At 39.8% G+C, this 17,408-nt stretch overlaps 1 protein-coding gene across 2 annotated transcripts in view; it reads right to left on the bottom strand.

Moving 5' to 3' along the window:
* Nucleotides 1–12,512, bottom strand: part of LOC119773288 (potassium/sodium hyperpolarization-activated cyclic nucleotide-gated channel 2-like) — a 57,550-nt gene extending 45,038 nt beyond the window's left edge. The window contains exons 1-3 of one of the 2 annotated variants that reach the window (XM_038270231.1): nt 11,264–12,512; nt 6,097–6,520; nt 3,534–3,707 (exon numbers count right to left, since the gene is read on the bottom strand). In XM_038270231.1, the coding sequence (XP_038126159.1) occupies nt 3,534–3,707; nt 6,097–6,520; nt 11,264–12,453 (1,788 nt within the window). In that variant the 5' untranslated portion in view covers nt 12,454–12,512. The remainder of the gene's footprint in view (nt 1–3,533; nt 3,708–6,096; nt 6,521–11,263) is intronic. The other variant, XM_038270238.1, reaches the window with a different exon arrangement.
* Nucleotides 12,513–17,408: the final 4,896 nt, after the last annotated feature.

The raw sequence follows: 17,408 nt of genomic DNA, 5'->3' as shown, positions 1-17,408 counted from the left end.
TTAGTATCATGCTGAAAACTTGCCAGATGCACTGTTAAATTACACAAACTGAATCCACTACTGGGGAAAGAACAATCCCAGAAATTATTTTTAATCATCATCTAGGTAATTGAAATTTTGCAATGTTGGGTAGCACAACACGGAAATTCCTCCAAATACACAACAGAACTGGTAATGAAGTAACTTCTGAAATTATTCCAACATCAAGCCTATTAAAAATATGGATCGACACTATAGCCGAGTGACAGGAAAAACCAAACAAGTTTAAATGAGTTCTACATATTCACCCAACAAGAGTCGTATGATGTCCGGTCAAAATTACGTCAGACCTTGTTGTTAGCAACAGAAACTAGGTAGTTTATCTGCACCTGTCTAAATAATGAAATATAAATACACAATGAATGGACAAGATAAAACAAAGGATGTATCTTCCATTATCTTTCTGGGCATGCATAAGAATGCTTAGCAAGATGGGTTGGCACTAATGTTGCATCAGGAAAATATGTAATTATCTATAATTGAGGTTTATTGTTTCTATTGGATGAATTATGACAGCCAGGAGCTGGCTGGATAGACTAAAACTACTTGAATCATTATAAGACACATCAGTAAATAGACTCCTCCGTCGAGTTCAACAGTTCTCATAAAATATAGTGTTTAACATGCATCAGTGTGTGGGAGGCAATGCATAAAACTTCACAATAAGTGCTTAACAGCTCAAGCTGATAAACTCGATCTAGATCGGTAAAGATATAATAAAAGTGTAATGGTTAAGATAAATCATACTGCCCCACATTCAAAAAAAGGAAGCAGCCAAGGGTATGGATCATGTATGTTGTTCATTAAGATAACTTATGCTTCCTTGTGTTCTCTCCCCTCTACTGATTTGGAAACCATTCTCCTTCTGCCAGCATGAAGGACATTTCAGTCATTTTGTGTTTATGCTATAAAAATATATGTATGTAGCTGAAATTGTACACACTTGGACAAAATTCTTAGTACTCCCCGCTTAGTGGCAGAAAAAACATCTATGGTTGAAATAAAGTCTTGCCAATCTCACAAAAGTAATAATAAATAAATATTTATGAAAATAAACAAATGGAAGTAGACATTGCTTTTCAACCATAGATGTAAAAAACATTATTTTAGGCCTGAACTAAATGATGGTACCCTTAACTTACTGTTTTGCTGCACAGTTTTTGGAGACAATCAGTGCAATCAAACAATTCTTGTAATTGTCAATGAGACATTAGCTCCTCTCAACAGGTATTCTGGTCCACTCCTTATCAGCAAACTGCTCCGGGTGTGTCTCAGGTTTGGAGGATGCCTTTTCTGGCTGGCATGTTTCAGCTCCTTACAAAGATACTCAGTAGGATTTACAGAAGACTGCTTCAGAATAGTCCAATGTTTTCCTCTTAGCCATTCTTGGCTGTTTTTAGCTGTGTATTTGGTCATTAGCATGTTGATAATGCTTTCTGACACTAGGCAGGATATTTCTCTCTAGAATCCCTTGATAGTCTTAGGACTATATTGAACCCTACAGAGATTCCAAACATCCTGTATCAGATGAAGCAAAGCAGCCCCAGAAAATAACAGAGCCTTTTAAAAATGTGTGACAACATTTATAACGGTCAATGATAACACAGTCTGTTAGGAACCAGATGTGACAGAGACAACAGCTTGTCAAAGGTTCCTAAGTCCACAATGAAGGCGTAAAAACTGGCACTGAGGAAATGCACATGCTCTCTTAACTGTGTAAGTAATAAAAAGAGTATTTTGCTTATTTTAAACAATGGGCGTCAAGCGGTTGGCTCAAACAATGATGGATAGGGTCATCTGACACTGATGTTCCTTGAGGTTGAAGTTCATCTTTAATCTCTTTATAATTTGTTCTGAATTATTTTGTCACAATTCATACTATCAGTCTCTTTGATTTTTTTCAGCAAATGTCCTCCTTTGGCCATGTCAAAGATATCTTACAATTCTGAATAATATATCCAACTAGTCACAGGAACATCAAGCTGCTTGGAGATGGTCTCATAGCCTTTAACATGCTTGTCTATAATTTTCTTTTTCATCTCCTGTGACAACTCTTTCCTTTGCTTCCTCTGGTCTATGTTGAGTGTGGTAAAAACCATGTCACCAAATGGCACAGTGACTCCCTGTAGCCCCCTTGAACTTTTCAACAGTTTGCCAGGTTTGAGGCTTCAAACATAAAGCTATAAAATTGTATAAATGTAAAGCTATAAAAAAACATTATCAATAACAAGCAGGACACATAAGTTTAAACTATCTTCCATGACCCCACTAAAGAAAAGCATCCCCAAACCATGACACTGCCACCACCATGTTTGACAGTGGGAATGGTGCTTTTACTCCAAACATAACATTTTGCATTGGTGCCAGATATTTCCATTTTTGTTTCATCAGACCAGAGCACCTTCTTCCACATGTTTGCTGCGTCTCCCATGTGTTTCATGGCAAATTTAAAAAAAGACTTTTTATGGATTTCTTAAATAAATGGCTTTCTTACATAAAGTCCAGATTTGTTTAGTATACGACTTATTGTTTCCTTATTTTCCTAGAGTCTCAGCTGTAGATCTCTGCGCTTCATCCAGAATGATTATGGTTCTCTTGGCTGTATCCCTGATCAGTCTTCTCCTTGTTTGAACTGAAAGTTTAGAGGGACAGCTGGGTCTTTGTAGATTCACAGAAGTCTAATACTTGTTCTATTTGAATATTATCGCTTGCACAGAACTCCTTGGGATATTTAAAGCTTGAAAAATATATTTGTCTCCAAATCTAGCATTACACTTCTCCACAACTGTATCTTGGACCTGCCTTGTGTTTTCTTTTTCTTAATGATGCACTTTAAACAGACCTCTGAGACGATCACAGAGCAGGTGCATTTATACGGAGACTTGATTAAATACAGGTGGATTCTATTTATCATCATTAGTCATTTAGGTCAACATTGATCATTGATGAGAGATCCTCACTGAACTTGTGGAGAGTTTGCTGCACTGAAAGTAAAGGGGCTGATTAAACGTTCACACCCAACTTAACAGTTTTGTATTAATTTAAAAAGTATAAACTATCCAATAAATTTTGTTCTACTTCATGATTGTATCCCACTCGTGTTCCATTCATTTAGGTGCATCACAATAAATAGAACTTAATGGATGTAGATGCCATACTTTCATATTTTTGTGAACAAGAGGTTAAAAGAGCCATGAGTCATTTTCCTTGCACTGTACAATGATTGAATACTTTATGCTAGTCTATCAAATTATATCTAAATACTATATTTTATAAAGTTTATGCAGTGTGGAAAATTTGCAAGGCAATTCATAAATTTGTTGTTTCTTTTTTCATCTATATGCATACTTTTGAAATGATTGCCATGGCCTTTGGAATGTTTCTTTGTTCTGTGATGAAAATCTTCACTTCTTACATTTTAAATCAGTTATTTCTTTCATAGTTAGTCTGTGAACCTTAATCCTGTATGGAAGAATGCAATTGCTCATACATACCTCCATCTTATTGAGAGACACCCAGCAGTCTGAGGGGAAGTCCTGCAGCATAGGAACCAGGAACTGTAGGCAGCCGTCCCAGTGACATAGCAGTAGCATCATACCGATCAGGTTGATAATCCGCATCACTGCGCTAGCCAGGTCGTAGGTCATATGGAAGATCTGAAGTGTGACCATTAGATGGGAAAAAGAGTGAAAACAAATGTAAGATATACTAAGAAGAAGATTGGTGTAAATTTTATACATTAACTTAATAGCTTTAATCACTGCCTTAGAAACTTGCATCACAGTCAACTATTTTGGATCATGCCGTGTTTGATTAATGAGCAAAGGAAGTGATGAACCATTAATCCCACCTCAAACACAGCAGGAACAGGCAAGACACTTTTCACACAGAGATACGTGACATTAGTCAGAGTCTCTGTCACAGACAAGGTCCAGTCACAGCCATGTTACACTCACGCAAGCCTGCCAGCAAAAAGATCCAACTAAGGCTACAGAAAGACATGTCAGCACATAGACATAGATGCATCCAGAGATTGATGGACAGGGACCATGGTGATCCTGAACAACTGATAGTCTGGGTCGTCTGACACGTCAATCACACCCATTCTCTGAGAAGTCAGTCAGACCAATCATCTAATGCCTGAATAACCTGAATAAACCTCACAATGATGCTGCTTAACAGTTTAAAGTTAGCCTGAATGCAAAAATAATTTAGCAAGAGGTGTAAATGTATTATGCTGACAGCCCCTATTCACAAGAAAACACGTGTGACTGTCTGATGGAGTCGACTCTAAAGGAAGTGGGTCACTTCTTACTCAGTGCAGCAAAGAGAAGTGATACTTGGAGATGGAACTGATGGCGAAGGACAGTAGACATGAATCACATGCGCTGATCTTTCTAAATGCAGCTTTAACCTTTATGAGGTTTTCACCGTCAGTTTCTATCAGTCAGGAACTGAAAAAAAGGAGAAAGTGGTCGTATTTTATCAGGATGCAGGAGGTGACACTGCCGCATACAGCTGAAGATGTTCAGCACCATGGACAGCTCTCAAATGCTGGAGAAACTAAAAATGGCCTCAGGCGCAATCACCTAAAATTCCCTATTGAACTTTGAAAAGATGAATTCAAAAATTAGACATATGAAGTGGCAAACCCCTGCACTATCTCAGTAACTGACCTGCTATCTAATCTTCCCTCATTTTCTATGCATGCCATGTATCACTTCCCATCATGCAACACTTTGTGTATATGTGTGTGTGTGTGGGCTATCACATCATATCTCCAGAAATCCAATTATCCAAAGGTCAAGTGAGCAGCCAAGGCTCACTGTGCCGTTCACTGCTGCAAAATGCCAACGCTGCCGACACTGGCACTGACGAAAAGTGGAGTGATCTCATGACTCCACCGGACATCTTCTGTCCCAGGCTAAGGCTCTCCTTTAGAGAAGTGTGTACTCTAAGGAGACACTTCCACTTACTTATAACTCATAGTGCAACCTAACATTTAATAACTTTGCTATATCTTCTGGTGAAAGGCCTGGCTATAGAAATCCACCTGATAAAGACAAATCAAGCTCAATTGAAATCAGGAGAGGAAATGATTAAACTTTTGTTTTGATAACCCAGATTTGTCCCTGAAGTCAAAGAAAACAAATAATTTGTATATTCTTTTTCTAATTAAAAAATGCAAATAAGAATACGTTCAGAATTAAGACTGCCAAAACCTCCCTGTCAGTTTTCTTTGTGAAGGAAGGAAAACTTCAGAAAAACCTTCAGAAAACCTACATTAGTTTGTAGTAGTTGTAGTTTTAGGTAGTTATTTGTGTATGTGTTTGTTTTTATATCCTTTCATAAAGTAGTTAATATTATCAAAAAGTCAGGGTTTTACTTTAAGGGATCATGGCATAAATGTGAAACTTTTCTAAGCTTGTTTGGTTTATACCAAAGGAAAATTGATCTGCAAAATAACTGTTGTCTAAAGACCCATATAGATTGTGGTGGTTGCCTTATAACATTTTCTAAATTCTCCAATATTGTATATCTTCATCATATTTGAGTCTATAAAATGCACGGTCAACCAAGCTACGCCGCGGTTTCTAATTCATTACTGACATGTCTAATCACAGTCAATGGACCCCGCAGTGCTGATTATTATCATTATCCTGCACCTGTGCTGCTCCACCTGTGGTGCCTTAATTGATTAACTATGTTTGCCCTGATAATAGGCTGCTTATTAGCCTGCCTGATGCCACTGGCAGGACTGCAAGGTCACCAATGCAGATGTACAAGAGGGTGCAAACCTTTTTCTTTTTCTTTTTAAATGCTCTAATTTCCTTTTAATTTTGTATCTGCTTGTTTTTTCCAGATTGGCAAATGCCACTATTAATAAAGCTACCTTTAGGTGAAGGAGCCCAGGCTACTTGGAGCATATGCAGAGGCAGATTGTCCACTTGGTAATGAGCCAATACCAGCTTATTGGAGACAAATCAGAGAGGACTAATGTCCTATGTGTCTGTCAGTGTTATAATCAATATCTACAACTCTATTAACTTGTCTTACCTCTTCCCATTGGTGAATGTAGCGTATCAATCTGGAGAGCCGGAGCAGCCTCAGAAGACTTAGGATCTTGGTAAAGCGGACAATCCTCAAGGCCCGAGCAGTCTTGTACACCTCAGAGTCTATCCCTTTCTCCACTATAAGGAATATGTAATCCACCGGGATGGAGGAGATAAAGTCTACAATAAACCACGTTTTTAAGTACTTTTTCTTTATAGTCTCAGGGTCCAAAATTATGTCTGAGTTGTCCTCAATGATGATTCCAGTGCGAAAGTTAAGCACCAGGTCCATGAGGAAGAACGTGTCAGAGACCACATTGAAGATGATCCAGGGTGTTGTGGTTTCTTCCTTGAAAAAGGTGATGCCCACAGGGATGATGATCAGGTTACCCACCATAAACAGCAACATTGTAAAATCCCAGTAGAACCTGTACCATTGCAGTAGTGAGTTATGTGGGGTGTGCCATGGGTAGGGGAAAAGAAGAAGAGAAATAAAATCAGAGAGGGCAAAACAGGAAAAATAGTTTAGCTACATCAAATGTTTCAATTCAGGGTGGAAACTGTGGTTTAAGTCATGGAGTTATTAGCTCCTGTACAGACATGGCGACATTTACAGGTGCTGGTCATAAAATTAGAATATCATGAAAAAGTAGATTGATTTCAGTAATTCCATTTAAAAAGTGAAACTTGTATATTATATTCATACATTACATACAAACTCATATATTTCAGATGTTTATTTTGTTTAATTTTGATGATTACAAATGACAAGAAATGAAAATCTCAAATTCATCATATCAGAAAATTAGAATATTACTGAAGACCAATAAAAACAAAGGATTTATAGAAATGTTGGCCAACTGAAAAGTATGAACATGAAAAGTATGAGCATGTACAGCACTCAGTATTTAGTTGGGCCTCCTTTGGCCTGTATTACTGCAGCAATGCGGCGTGGCATGGAGTCGATCAGTCTGTGGCACTGCTCAGGTGTTATGATAGCCCAGGTTGCTCTAATAGTGGCTTTTAGCTCTTCTGAATTGTTGGGTCTGGTGTATTGCATCTTCTTCTTCACAATACCCCATAGATTTTCTATGGGGTTAAGGTCAGGAGAGTTTGCTGGCCAATTAAGAACAGGGATACCATGGTCCTTCAACCAGGTACTGGTAGCTTTGGCACTGTGTGCAGGTGCCAAGTCCTGTTGGAAAATGAAATCTGCATCTCCAAAAAGTTGGTCAGCTGCAGGAAGCATGAAGTGCTCTAAAACTTCCTGGTATGTGGCTGCGTTGACCCTGGACCTCAGAAAACACAATGGACCAACACTAGCAGATGACATGGCACCCCAAACCATCACTGACTGTGGAAACTTTACACTGGACTTCAAGCAACGTGGATGAAGTGCCTCTCTTCTTTTCCTCCAGACTCTGGGACCTTGATTTCCAAAGGAAATGCAAAATTTACTTTCATCAGAGAACATGACTTTGGACCACTCACCAGCAGTCCAGTCCTGTTTCTCTTTAGCCCAGGCAAGACGCTTCTGACGCTGTCTGTGGTTCAAGAGTGGCTTGACACAAGGAATGCGACAGCAGAAACCCATGTCTTTCATACGTCTGTGTGTGGTGGTTCTTGAAGCACTCACTCCAGCTGCAGTCCACTCTTTGTGAATCTCCCCCACATTTTTGAATGGGTTTTGTTTCACAATCCTCTCCAGGGTGCGGTTATCTCTCTTGCTTGTACACTTTTTTCGACCACATCTTTTCCTTCCCTTCGCCTCTCTATTAATGTGCTTGGACACTGAGCTCTGTGAACAGCCAGCCTCTTTAGCGATGACCTTTTGTGTCTTGCCCTCCTTGTGCAAGGTGTCGATGGTCGTCTTTTGGACAACTGTCAAGTCAGCAGTCTTCCCCATGATTGTGTAGCCTATAGAACTAGACTGAAAGACCATTTAAAGGCTTTTGCAGGTGGTTTGAGTTAATTAGCTGATTAGAGTGTGGCACCAGGGGCCATCAATTTTGAACCTTTTCACAATATTCTAATTTTCTGATATGATGAATTTGAGATTTTCATTTGTTGTCATTTGTAATCATCAAAATTAAACAAAATAAACATCTGAAATATATGAGTTTGTATGTAATGTATGAATATAATATACAAGTTTCACTTTTTAAATGGAACTACTGAAATCAATCTACTTTTTCATGATATTCTAATTTTATGACCAGCACCTGTAGTTTAAGATCAAAATTCCCCTTTAACAATTTTAGCTCACTATCTACTAACCCCAGGCAGGATATTGTGACCACTGGCAAGTGAATCAAATGAAATTCATTTTCTCTATGTAATTGCACATTTTATTTAAAAGGATTAATATGGAAAATGGGTAAGTTCGAAAACTTGAGGAGGTTTTAATGAGGACCAAATATTGATACCAAGACAGCAGAATCAGTAAGAAAGTCCCTGAATATATAGGTAATGTAGGGTGGTCCCTGGTCAGCTTCCTTTAAAAAATGGTCAAAGTAAAATAAGACTGGTGAACCAGGGACAGGTTTATTCATACTTTAAAGATCTGCAAACCAGTCAAAATGACCATGTTAGTCATGTTTTATGTCTGGCTGGCTTATTTGGTTATACACATTAGTAAACTGTTCAAATAACCTTGAAAAGGAATTTGAAAACATAGTAATCTACCAGTCTTCAAGATAATCAAAAGCTGCTCTTCAGGATGATTTCAAATCTGGATGCAACATCCACAATAAAGGAATAAGGAATGTTCTACTTCATTTAACTTTGAAAGAGGTTTTCACAATCTTTATTTTATTTAACAATTGCAACTCAATAAAAAAACATTATATTGTTATTTTCTTCATCCACATGAATTTCTATTTCCTTGTCTGTCAGGGGCCTGACCAGCCAACCATGATGTTGCCCAGTTGTTATTTTATCCAAAGTAACAAAAGCACATCTGTTGCCTTTAAGTTATTGCAAGTCATTTAGAAAAAGTCCACAAAAGAACAATCTTAAATTGAGTGAAAAAATTTGGGGGATTTAAATTATTGATTGTCACTCTTGGATCAAAGAGAGATCAGAGACAATCAAGGAAAAAATGACAATACTCAAAAAAGGAAATAAATAGCATTTTTGTTTTGTGCCAGCAAATTAGAAAAAAAAGGTATATATTAAGATTACAATTGTGAGTATGTTACTCTCTTTGGTATGATGTTTGGGCTGGGTTTATTTAGACTGTTTAATTAGTTCTCAGGATTTTACAGTACATTGTATATACATTATAGCTAAAGATATGATCTAGGACATTTTTCGCAACAAATGTTCACGTTACTGGAGTAAAGATTGCAGGATTTTAACAAGCGTTGAAAATATGTACTTGTGAAGACAAACAGATGTAAATAATAACAATTACATCATAAGAGGCACAGGAATCAATTTGATTAGCTGGCATTATTAATTATCATTGAAAACAAGCCATTTTGAAAGTTTCTCATGCTGATTTTGAAACCTTCCAATTGTAAGCAGGTTGCACCTTAAGTTTTTAAGCCTCGAATTGACTGATTTGATAACCAATGGTTTGACTATCAGTATGTCTGTATCTCTGCTCTGATTCTCTGTACTACCAGCTTCCATGTATTCTAGCCTTGCCATTTTTTCCTTATTTAACATGTACGCAGATCAAATTACCTTAAAGCAACCATGCAGAACAGAAGTAAACACGTTGAATGATAAGTTAGATTGGTAAAATTACAAATATAGAGGAAAAACAAACAGACATCCAGATAGTTGTGATCAAAATAACCCTTATTCACTACCCAAGGCCTCTTGTAATGTCACCAGAGGCATGTGGTTTTGAATAAGTCCACTTTGATTAAGCATCAATGACTTGTCCTTCTAAGAATGACAAGTCATGTTCAAAATAATATCAGTTTATGTTACAGAAACTCTGGAAAGGGGCTTAAAATATTGTGTGTAGGGTCTATAGATCGGGGTGGAGACGAAAAGGGGTGAGGTATCAGCCTGTCAGAGGAAGCTCTGCAGGACAGGTGCAGCGCTGAGTCATTACACTGCGACTTATGCAACAAGCTCTGTTTCCTGATACAAACCACGAATATCATTTTTGATGCAACTTTGCTGCCATGCATTAATATGAATGAGAAACTGAAGAGGGGAAGATGGAGCATCTTCTCATGTAGGTTTTAGGGATCTATTAAGTGACTTGTCATCAGATTATATCCGGGCAGTTGTCTTCCAAATGGACTTTTAGTGCCATTCTGACTCCGCGTTATGTGATACATGTGGGCCAAACATGAATGGTGCTGGAGGAGGGAGCTGAGAGGGGAGCTGTCCACTCCCAGTGGTGCTGATCCCCAGACGGCCCAGCCCACATCTAAACCCGCTGATTTTCTAACCCAAATACCTTTCATCAAATAAAAGGCTTTCAGGGACACACGTTAATCAGGCAGAAACCTCTATCCCAAAATATTTGAATGAGAAAATAGCTGCTGATTCTCCAGCCCGGGTTATCCGCTCATCAAACAGGGTGCATCCATCGATAAATGGCAGGATCCTTCGGGCGGATCTGTCTCCACTGAGCACACTTGGCTCAAGGTGACATTCCGTTGCTGAGTGCATCGCATACACACATGCATACACTCCCATATAGCCTACATCCTGTCAGCACGGTGCCTGTCGCAAGGCAGACGTCTATTGCGATTATTTTATGCCTTATTTTTATTACAAAGAAAAAAAAATCTGATGAGTATTAAATACAGAGGGAGCGCTGCCTTCTTTGATGAATGTGAGCATCGCGCTGTGAAAAGTGGAGATTTAATAGCAGGCCTGGCTTGCATGAGCACCCCAGATATGCTATTGTTCCGACAGCAACAGGATTTGTTTACAACCTTGAGAGGACACTCTTCCTTAAAGTGCCTGACAACAGGTTGTTTGTGGAGGTGGTGATGGTGGGGGGGAATTGGCTTTTAGCTGCCTCTCCTTGGTAAATTCTTAGACAATAGGTTTAAATGACAAATCAGCTGCATGTAAGGTTGGATAGTAACACAGCGTGTGTTTCCTGTGCTTCCACTATACTCAGCATAAAGTAAGTTGTGTATGGGGACCTTTACGGGCCTCTAATCACATCAACTAATGTCAGCCCAGTCTCTTACCTGAAATCACTATAAGGATGGATAATCCAGTTTCCAGCTGATTTCACCCTCTCCTGCTCCTTCTCAACAGCTTTTTGACTACCATACATGCGCAGGGAGAATTTGTTAACTCCAGGCTGCAGCATGCTACTGAACTGCCGCTGCATGAAGCTGGCTTGGCTTCCCCGAGGTTCTGCATCCTCGGCGGGCACAATCGATGGTCCATCCTCCTGTTTCTGGAAAGTTACAGAGTTCCTCGGCTGTTGAGTCTGAGTCTGGGTCGGGCCGTGCAGCGAGGAGGAGGCTTTCCGGCTCGGCGCGTTGGAGAAGGACACCTTGGAATCCTTCTTCTCAGGTACACCGCTGGATACGGGGGTGGCGCCCGGGTTGGCGCTCTCCCCGCCTTGCCCCCCGGTTAGAGACCCCCCTGGCGTGATCGAGCCGTCCATACTGGCGGTGGTCGAGTTACAGGTTCCCCGCCTGGCAGCGCCCCCTTCCTCGGCTTTGCCCGACCCCACTGTCTGCTTCTCCTGCTTGGGGATTATTGAGCGCAGGCTCCCGGTACCCGAATCCCTCCTGCATTCTCCGTTTTTGTTGCATTTCATGCTGGAAGCTGGAGCGACGCCGATGCGACCATCACCCGCTGTGGCGTTGGAAACCTTTACCCCGAGCGCAGATTCCGACGCCTCCGCCCCAGACGCTCCGCTGGTCTCGCCGCGTTGGGCAGCATCGCCCGGACAGGGTGTCTCGGTCGCTCCAGAGGCAGCAGTGGGCCGTGAGGCGGAGGGAACGTCCTCTGTGTGCGTAAGGCAGAGCTCCTTGTTGGAGTTCCTCCTGGAAGCCGAGGACGAGGCTCCCCCTCCTGGCGTAAAGTTCTTCATCCTGATACTGCCGCCGCCTCCTCCTCCTCCACCTCCGCTGCTGCCGCTCCCCCCGGCTCGGCGCAGCCGCGGATGCTGAAACCTGGACTCTTCTTCTCCATCCTCAGTCTCATCCATCACGACGCTGCAGGTCAAACCGGGCTGGTTACCGCTAGATGCGACCGGGGAACCGGGGTTCAAGCAGTTCTGTCCACCGGTGCTTTTGGAACATTTAGATGCGGCAGCATTGGGTGCACTGATGTGGCTGCACCCGCTGCCGCCCACCCCCTTCTTTTTCATGGTGGCAGCAGACACCGGTGAAACCTTATTCCTGTCCATGACATTGAGCATATCGAAATTTGCCTCCAATTATCTATGAAGGAGGCCAACCAGAGAGAGAGGGAGGATAAGAGAGAGAGGAGGGCCGAAGAAAAGGGACAGTGAGAGAAAGGAGGCACGAAGAGAGGGAGGGGTGCAGGGGACTTCTTTCAGCACCTGTCCAAAAAAAAAAAAAACAAAAAAAAAAAAAATATATATATATATATATATATATATATATATATATATATATATATATATATATATATACTTTAAGGTTTCTAACTGGAGCCTCAAGGTTGAATATTAATAAATTAATTGTAAACGGAAAATATTATTTACCCTGCAACCAGTCCACATACACAGAACCACCACGTGTTTAGAGCGCACTCTGAAAGGCAAGTTCAAAGTGGCATTTTATTGTGCAATCTCACACAGCATGACAACTTTGGTCTGGTACCCCAAGTATATTTTAGCGCATTCTAGTGGTATTGCAGCATCTAACTTGACAAAACTCCTCAGGTATGCTGAAGCACGGGTGAGAGGCAGTTGAAAAATATTTAGGGTTTGGCAAGATCGTCATTGTGTTGGAATGTGCATCATTCGTTAATCTGGATATTTATTAACAGATGGTGATTCTATATGTTCTCTTTGTGTGATTAGGATTAATTGCCCTTATCTAGTCCTGTTATGGCCACAAATTTGATTTAGGTTTATTTGGATCTAATGAAATAGACCAAATCAAATATAACTGCAAAGTGTAAATTAAAGGATCTGTGGATTCTATGTTTCATTCTTTTTACTCTGACATCTCCCGCATAAAATCCAGTATATGTCACGTCTTGGTTGAGGTTTGGAGGACCCAAATACAGAGGCAGAGAGGCTGAGGTGAATACTTGTAGTTTTAATGCAAAAATGGTTAACAAAGGCAGTCCAAAAATCCAACTAAAATGTAACAGACCAGAACCATGGAGACATCAAGGGAAAACATGTGGAAGGAGCCAGGGAGAGACGAGGGGAGACGATTGCAGCGATGACAGGACCAACAACATCAGAGAAACCAACAAAGAGTGAGAGCAGAGGGAGAGCATAAATAGCTGACAGAGACAAAAGGAGGGCTAACGAGCTGACAAGGAGCAGCTGTGAGGAGACAACGAGGGAGCCAAGGGGAAAGGAACACACACACACACACACAAGAGGACAACAGAAAAACATGAGAACTAACATAAATCTAGAAATTACAACAAAATATTAATTAAACCAATAAAACTAGAAAACAAGGAGCAAAGTAAAGCACAACATAACCAAAACCATGAAAGTATAACTAAAAGCTATTTTATATCTAAAGGTGACCTGAAAGGTGCCTGTTTGCTTTCTAGGATGGGCAAACAGGATTGTCTCCAAGACATCCAAGATTTAGCAACTGACCTATTGTCATTGAGAACTGAGGTGGTTTTTGGTCCCGTAAAATAAAAAATCTGTTTTCCACATCACTGGAACCTTCTCTTTGATAAGCCTATTATTGAGAAGGTGCTACAGAAAACACCACTGATGGTTTACACAGAACTCCAGGATTTTGGGGCTGGCATCATCCAGACCTGCAGCCTTTGGTGCATTTTAATCACTGGAAGCAAGACAGAATGATGCTAGCTTTTTCGCAGTACTATTGTAACTATCTTGGTTCTGTTGTTTTTCTTTAAGTTTTCATTTTCAAGTTTAGCCAGGTTTTTCTTTGTTTTCTAGCTTTATTGGTGTCTGGATTCATTTAAGTTGCTTAGGTTTTTCTGTCTGTCCTCTGTTGCCCCCTTGTGTTCTTTTCCCTTGGCTTCCTCGTCAGCTCTAGTCACACCTGCTCCCTATCAGCTCATTAATCCTACCTTTGTTCAGTCAGTCATAAATACGCTCCCTCTGCAGTCCCTCTTTGCTGGTTTGCATTTGGGTCCTCATAAAAACCTCCAAAGAAATCGCGACAACTAGACCTATTGCAGAATGTCTCCAGCTCTCCCAGATTTTAATTAAGCTTTTCCTTCTTCTGCTTTAAGTATGCAATCTTCTTTCTCCCTGACCACATATTTAAACAATTGTTCTTCTGGGTATTACACTACAGTTTTCTTCCTTGCTATACATCATCCAAAGTGTTTTACCATCCTCATAATTTATTTTATGTCACACTTCCTAAACACTCTTTTGTTTTTACCTTACCTTCGGGTCACTGGTGACCAGCCTTTGCAATTGGGGAAGAATCTCACTGTTCCAGTGGCGTTATCCTCACAGAAATTTAGAGTCTGTCATCCCCCAAGTCATGAAATGTACATCATCTCAGTGTGTTTGGCAGAGTGCATTCCATTCTGTACTCTCAAAGAACTCTGCAGAGCTTTTTCAGCTTCCTGTGGCCATCTTTTCCGTCTGTTATATTACAGGCTGCCACTGAACAATGGGGTTATAAAAGTGGGCTGAAAAAGTACAAGAGAATCATCTGCTATGCAACAGAATGTCTTTCAGCATCGATGGATGCATATTTATGTTTTATTTCCACAAATGTCTCCAGTGTTTTTGCTTTTTGTAAAGCTGCTGACAACAGCTTTAAATACTGAAAGTATACATAGAGTAAGGCATCATAAAAATCTTCACATATTTTCACAATGATGTTGGGATGTTATGCGAGTTGCCAAAATAGTCTGCATTTGGATATGTAATATTTGTTTATTTACAGGTCTTTTTGTCAAAGTCAGTACAAACTGGCCCATTAATTTGCTGAAATTGTCTCAATTCTTCCAGCAGCAGCTCTGTGATAGATGTTCTGCCTCTATCCTGCCTGCAGCCTCTTACCATCCCGAAACAATGAGCTGAAACTGTTCGTTTTAACCTCTGCAAACATGACAAGTATACTCACAGGAAAAAAGAAAAATAAAAACAAATAAAATGCAAATTAATTATAGCTGGTAGGCATAATGTGAGAAAACAGTAAAAACAGTAAAGCTATATCATTACAACTATAACTGTATTTCTGTTTTATGTAAACCTATCAGAGGGCAGAGTAGTTCCCTAAAACATGAAGCTAACATTTGTTTTTAGTAAGGCAAGGCCAGTTAATTTGTAAAGCACAATTCAGTACAATGACGATTCAAAGTGTTTTACATGAATTAAACAATAAAACCGAATAACAATAAAAGCAGAATAAAACCAAATCAAGATGCCAGATGCAAGTTATACCATATAGGAGTAAAAAAATTTTTACCGAAAATCTGAAAACAGATTCACCAAGTTACAGGGAGGTTATATTTTAGTTTTTGTATTTTAGTAGTTGCATTTTTTCTTAAAACACTATACAAAGTTACCAAGCTGGCTTTAAACAGTATAACAAATATGAGGATCCGAATTTCCTCCCCCTTATTTTGAGGATGTTTGTACCAAAAGCCCAAGCTGCAGGAACCACAGTAATCGTTTCTACACATCTGGGACAGAATAATCGAGTGGTCTCTCATCACAGAGGACATAAAGGGTTTAGCCTGTTTTCTCTGATCTTATTTTGGTCTACCCTAATTTTGGACCCATATTTGGTTGTCAAGACGTTAGAAAAACTGTTGTGGTATCTGACGACAAGATATGACACTCGTAAAGAAAAGAAAAAAGTATTGCCAAAGCCAGTAAGGACATTTGCTCTTCGCTATATTCAGCTTAATGTTTTAAATAGTCTCTTGCTTTTTAAAAAAAATCATTGCTGCTGGGAAGATACAGCTTTATCGCTGTTCCTTTCTTGACCACCTGTTTCTCCTGCTTTCTCTTTGCTTAATTAGTCAAAACCATGCAGCTGCAGTTTGATTTGTTGCATTGTCTAGTTACATAAAGCTACACCAACTCTTAGTTATCAGCAACTGGCCAAACGAAATGGCCAAAGACTGATGATGCCATAAAGCAAACAGGTGGAGTTTTTGGCCCAGAAACAGTTTTCTTTTTTTTTTTTTTCCGTACACAGCTGGAGATGCATCCTTATAAGGATCGTTCATTGATCATAGTGAAGAATGTTCGCCTAGATAAAGAGAATGAAGGGATGACCTTATTGGTGTACCATATATGTCTTTGAAACAAAGGAGAAGCAAAGAGATTTATGTATTATCAAGGACTTTCCCCCAGTTTTAAAATTGAACTTCACGAAGTAATACCCCTACTTTATGTCTCTATTAGTGCCACTACTCTTTTAGAGCTGTGTAATAAAAACAATTTTCAAAAGCTTTTTCAATCAATGAGTGTACCAACACCAGATTTACTTAAAACCCTCAGCTATACAATTTCATTTGGTATTACTAGTAATTTAATTATCAAAATCCTCACAGTTTGGTCCAGTGAGTCATTTTTTACTGCATGTTAATCACTGCTAAATTCTCAGCTTTAGTCTTGAATATCTAATATGATCATAATGAATCATGTACTTTCATCCAGATAGAGCAGTGGCAGTGAGCTTCCTTCTAAAACATTCCTTAATATATTCTGCCAACATTAAATAAGATTTTTTATTATGGAACTCAGAAATTTTGAAAAAGTAAGTTCTTCTGCTGTTAAGTTTGGATGTTTATTTCAAATGTAAACCTGAAATGTTCAGCATGCGTTTGTATATTTTAGAACTACCTTTAGCTTATTTTACAGCTGGGTTTTTTTAAACTATCTCTCTCTCAGCTTTGCCCATCTTCACAGCAGTGACGTGCATGTGGGTGTTGGGGCAGAGGAGGCTGTTGCCCAATTGCTGAATATTGTGTGCTAAAGTGCCTTCACTGGAGACACAACACACGCTAAAGAACCACGAAGCCAAGACGCTCACTAAAGAGTCTTCTCGGGAACCAAAATGTGCTATAGTGCCTCCTCGAGAGCCAAACCACGTACTAAAATGCTCTCTCGGGAGCCAAAAAATTTGCTAAAGTGCCCTATCAGAAGCCAAAACATGCACCAAAGTGCCCATCTCTGGAGCTAAACTGGGAACTAAAGTGCCCTTT

Source organism: Cyprinodon tularosa, unplaced genomic scaffold (assembly GCF_016077235.1).
Source record: "Cyprinodon tularosa strain WSP-4 unplaced genomic scaffold, ASM1607723v1 ctg12, whole genome shotgun sequence".
NCBI classification, from domain to species: domain Eukaryota; kingdom Metazoa; phylum Chordata; class Actinopteri; order Cyprinodontiformes; family Cyprinodontidae; genus Cyprinodon; species Cyprinodon tularosa.
Note: the sequence above shows the minus strand (reverse complement) of the source record. Positions and strands in the feature narration are given on the sequence as shown.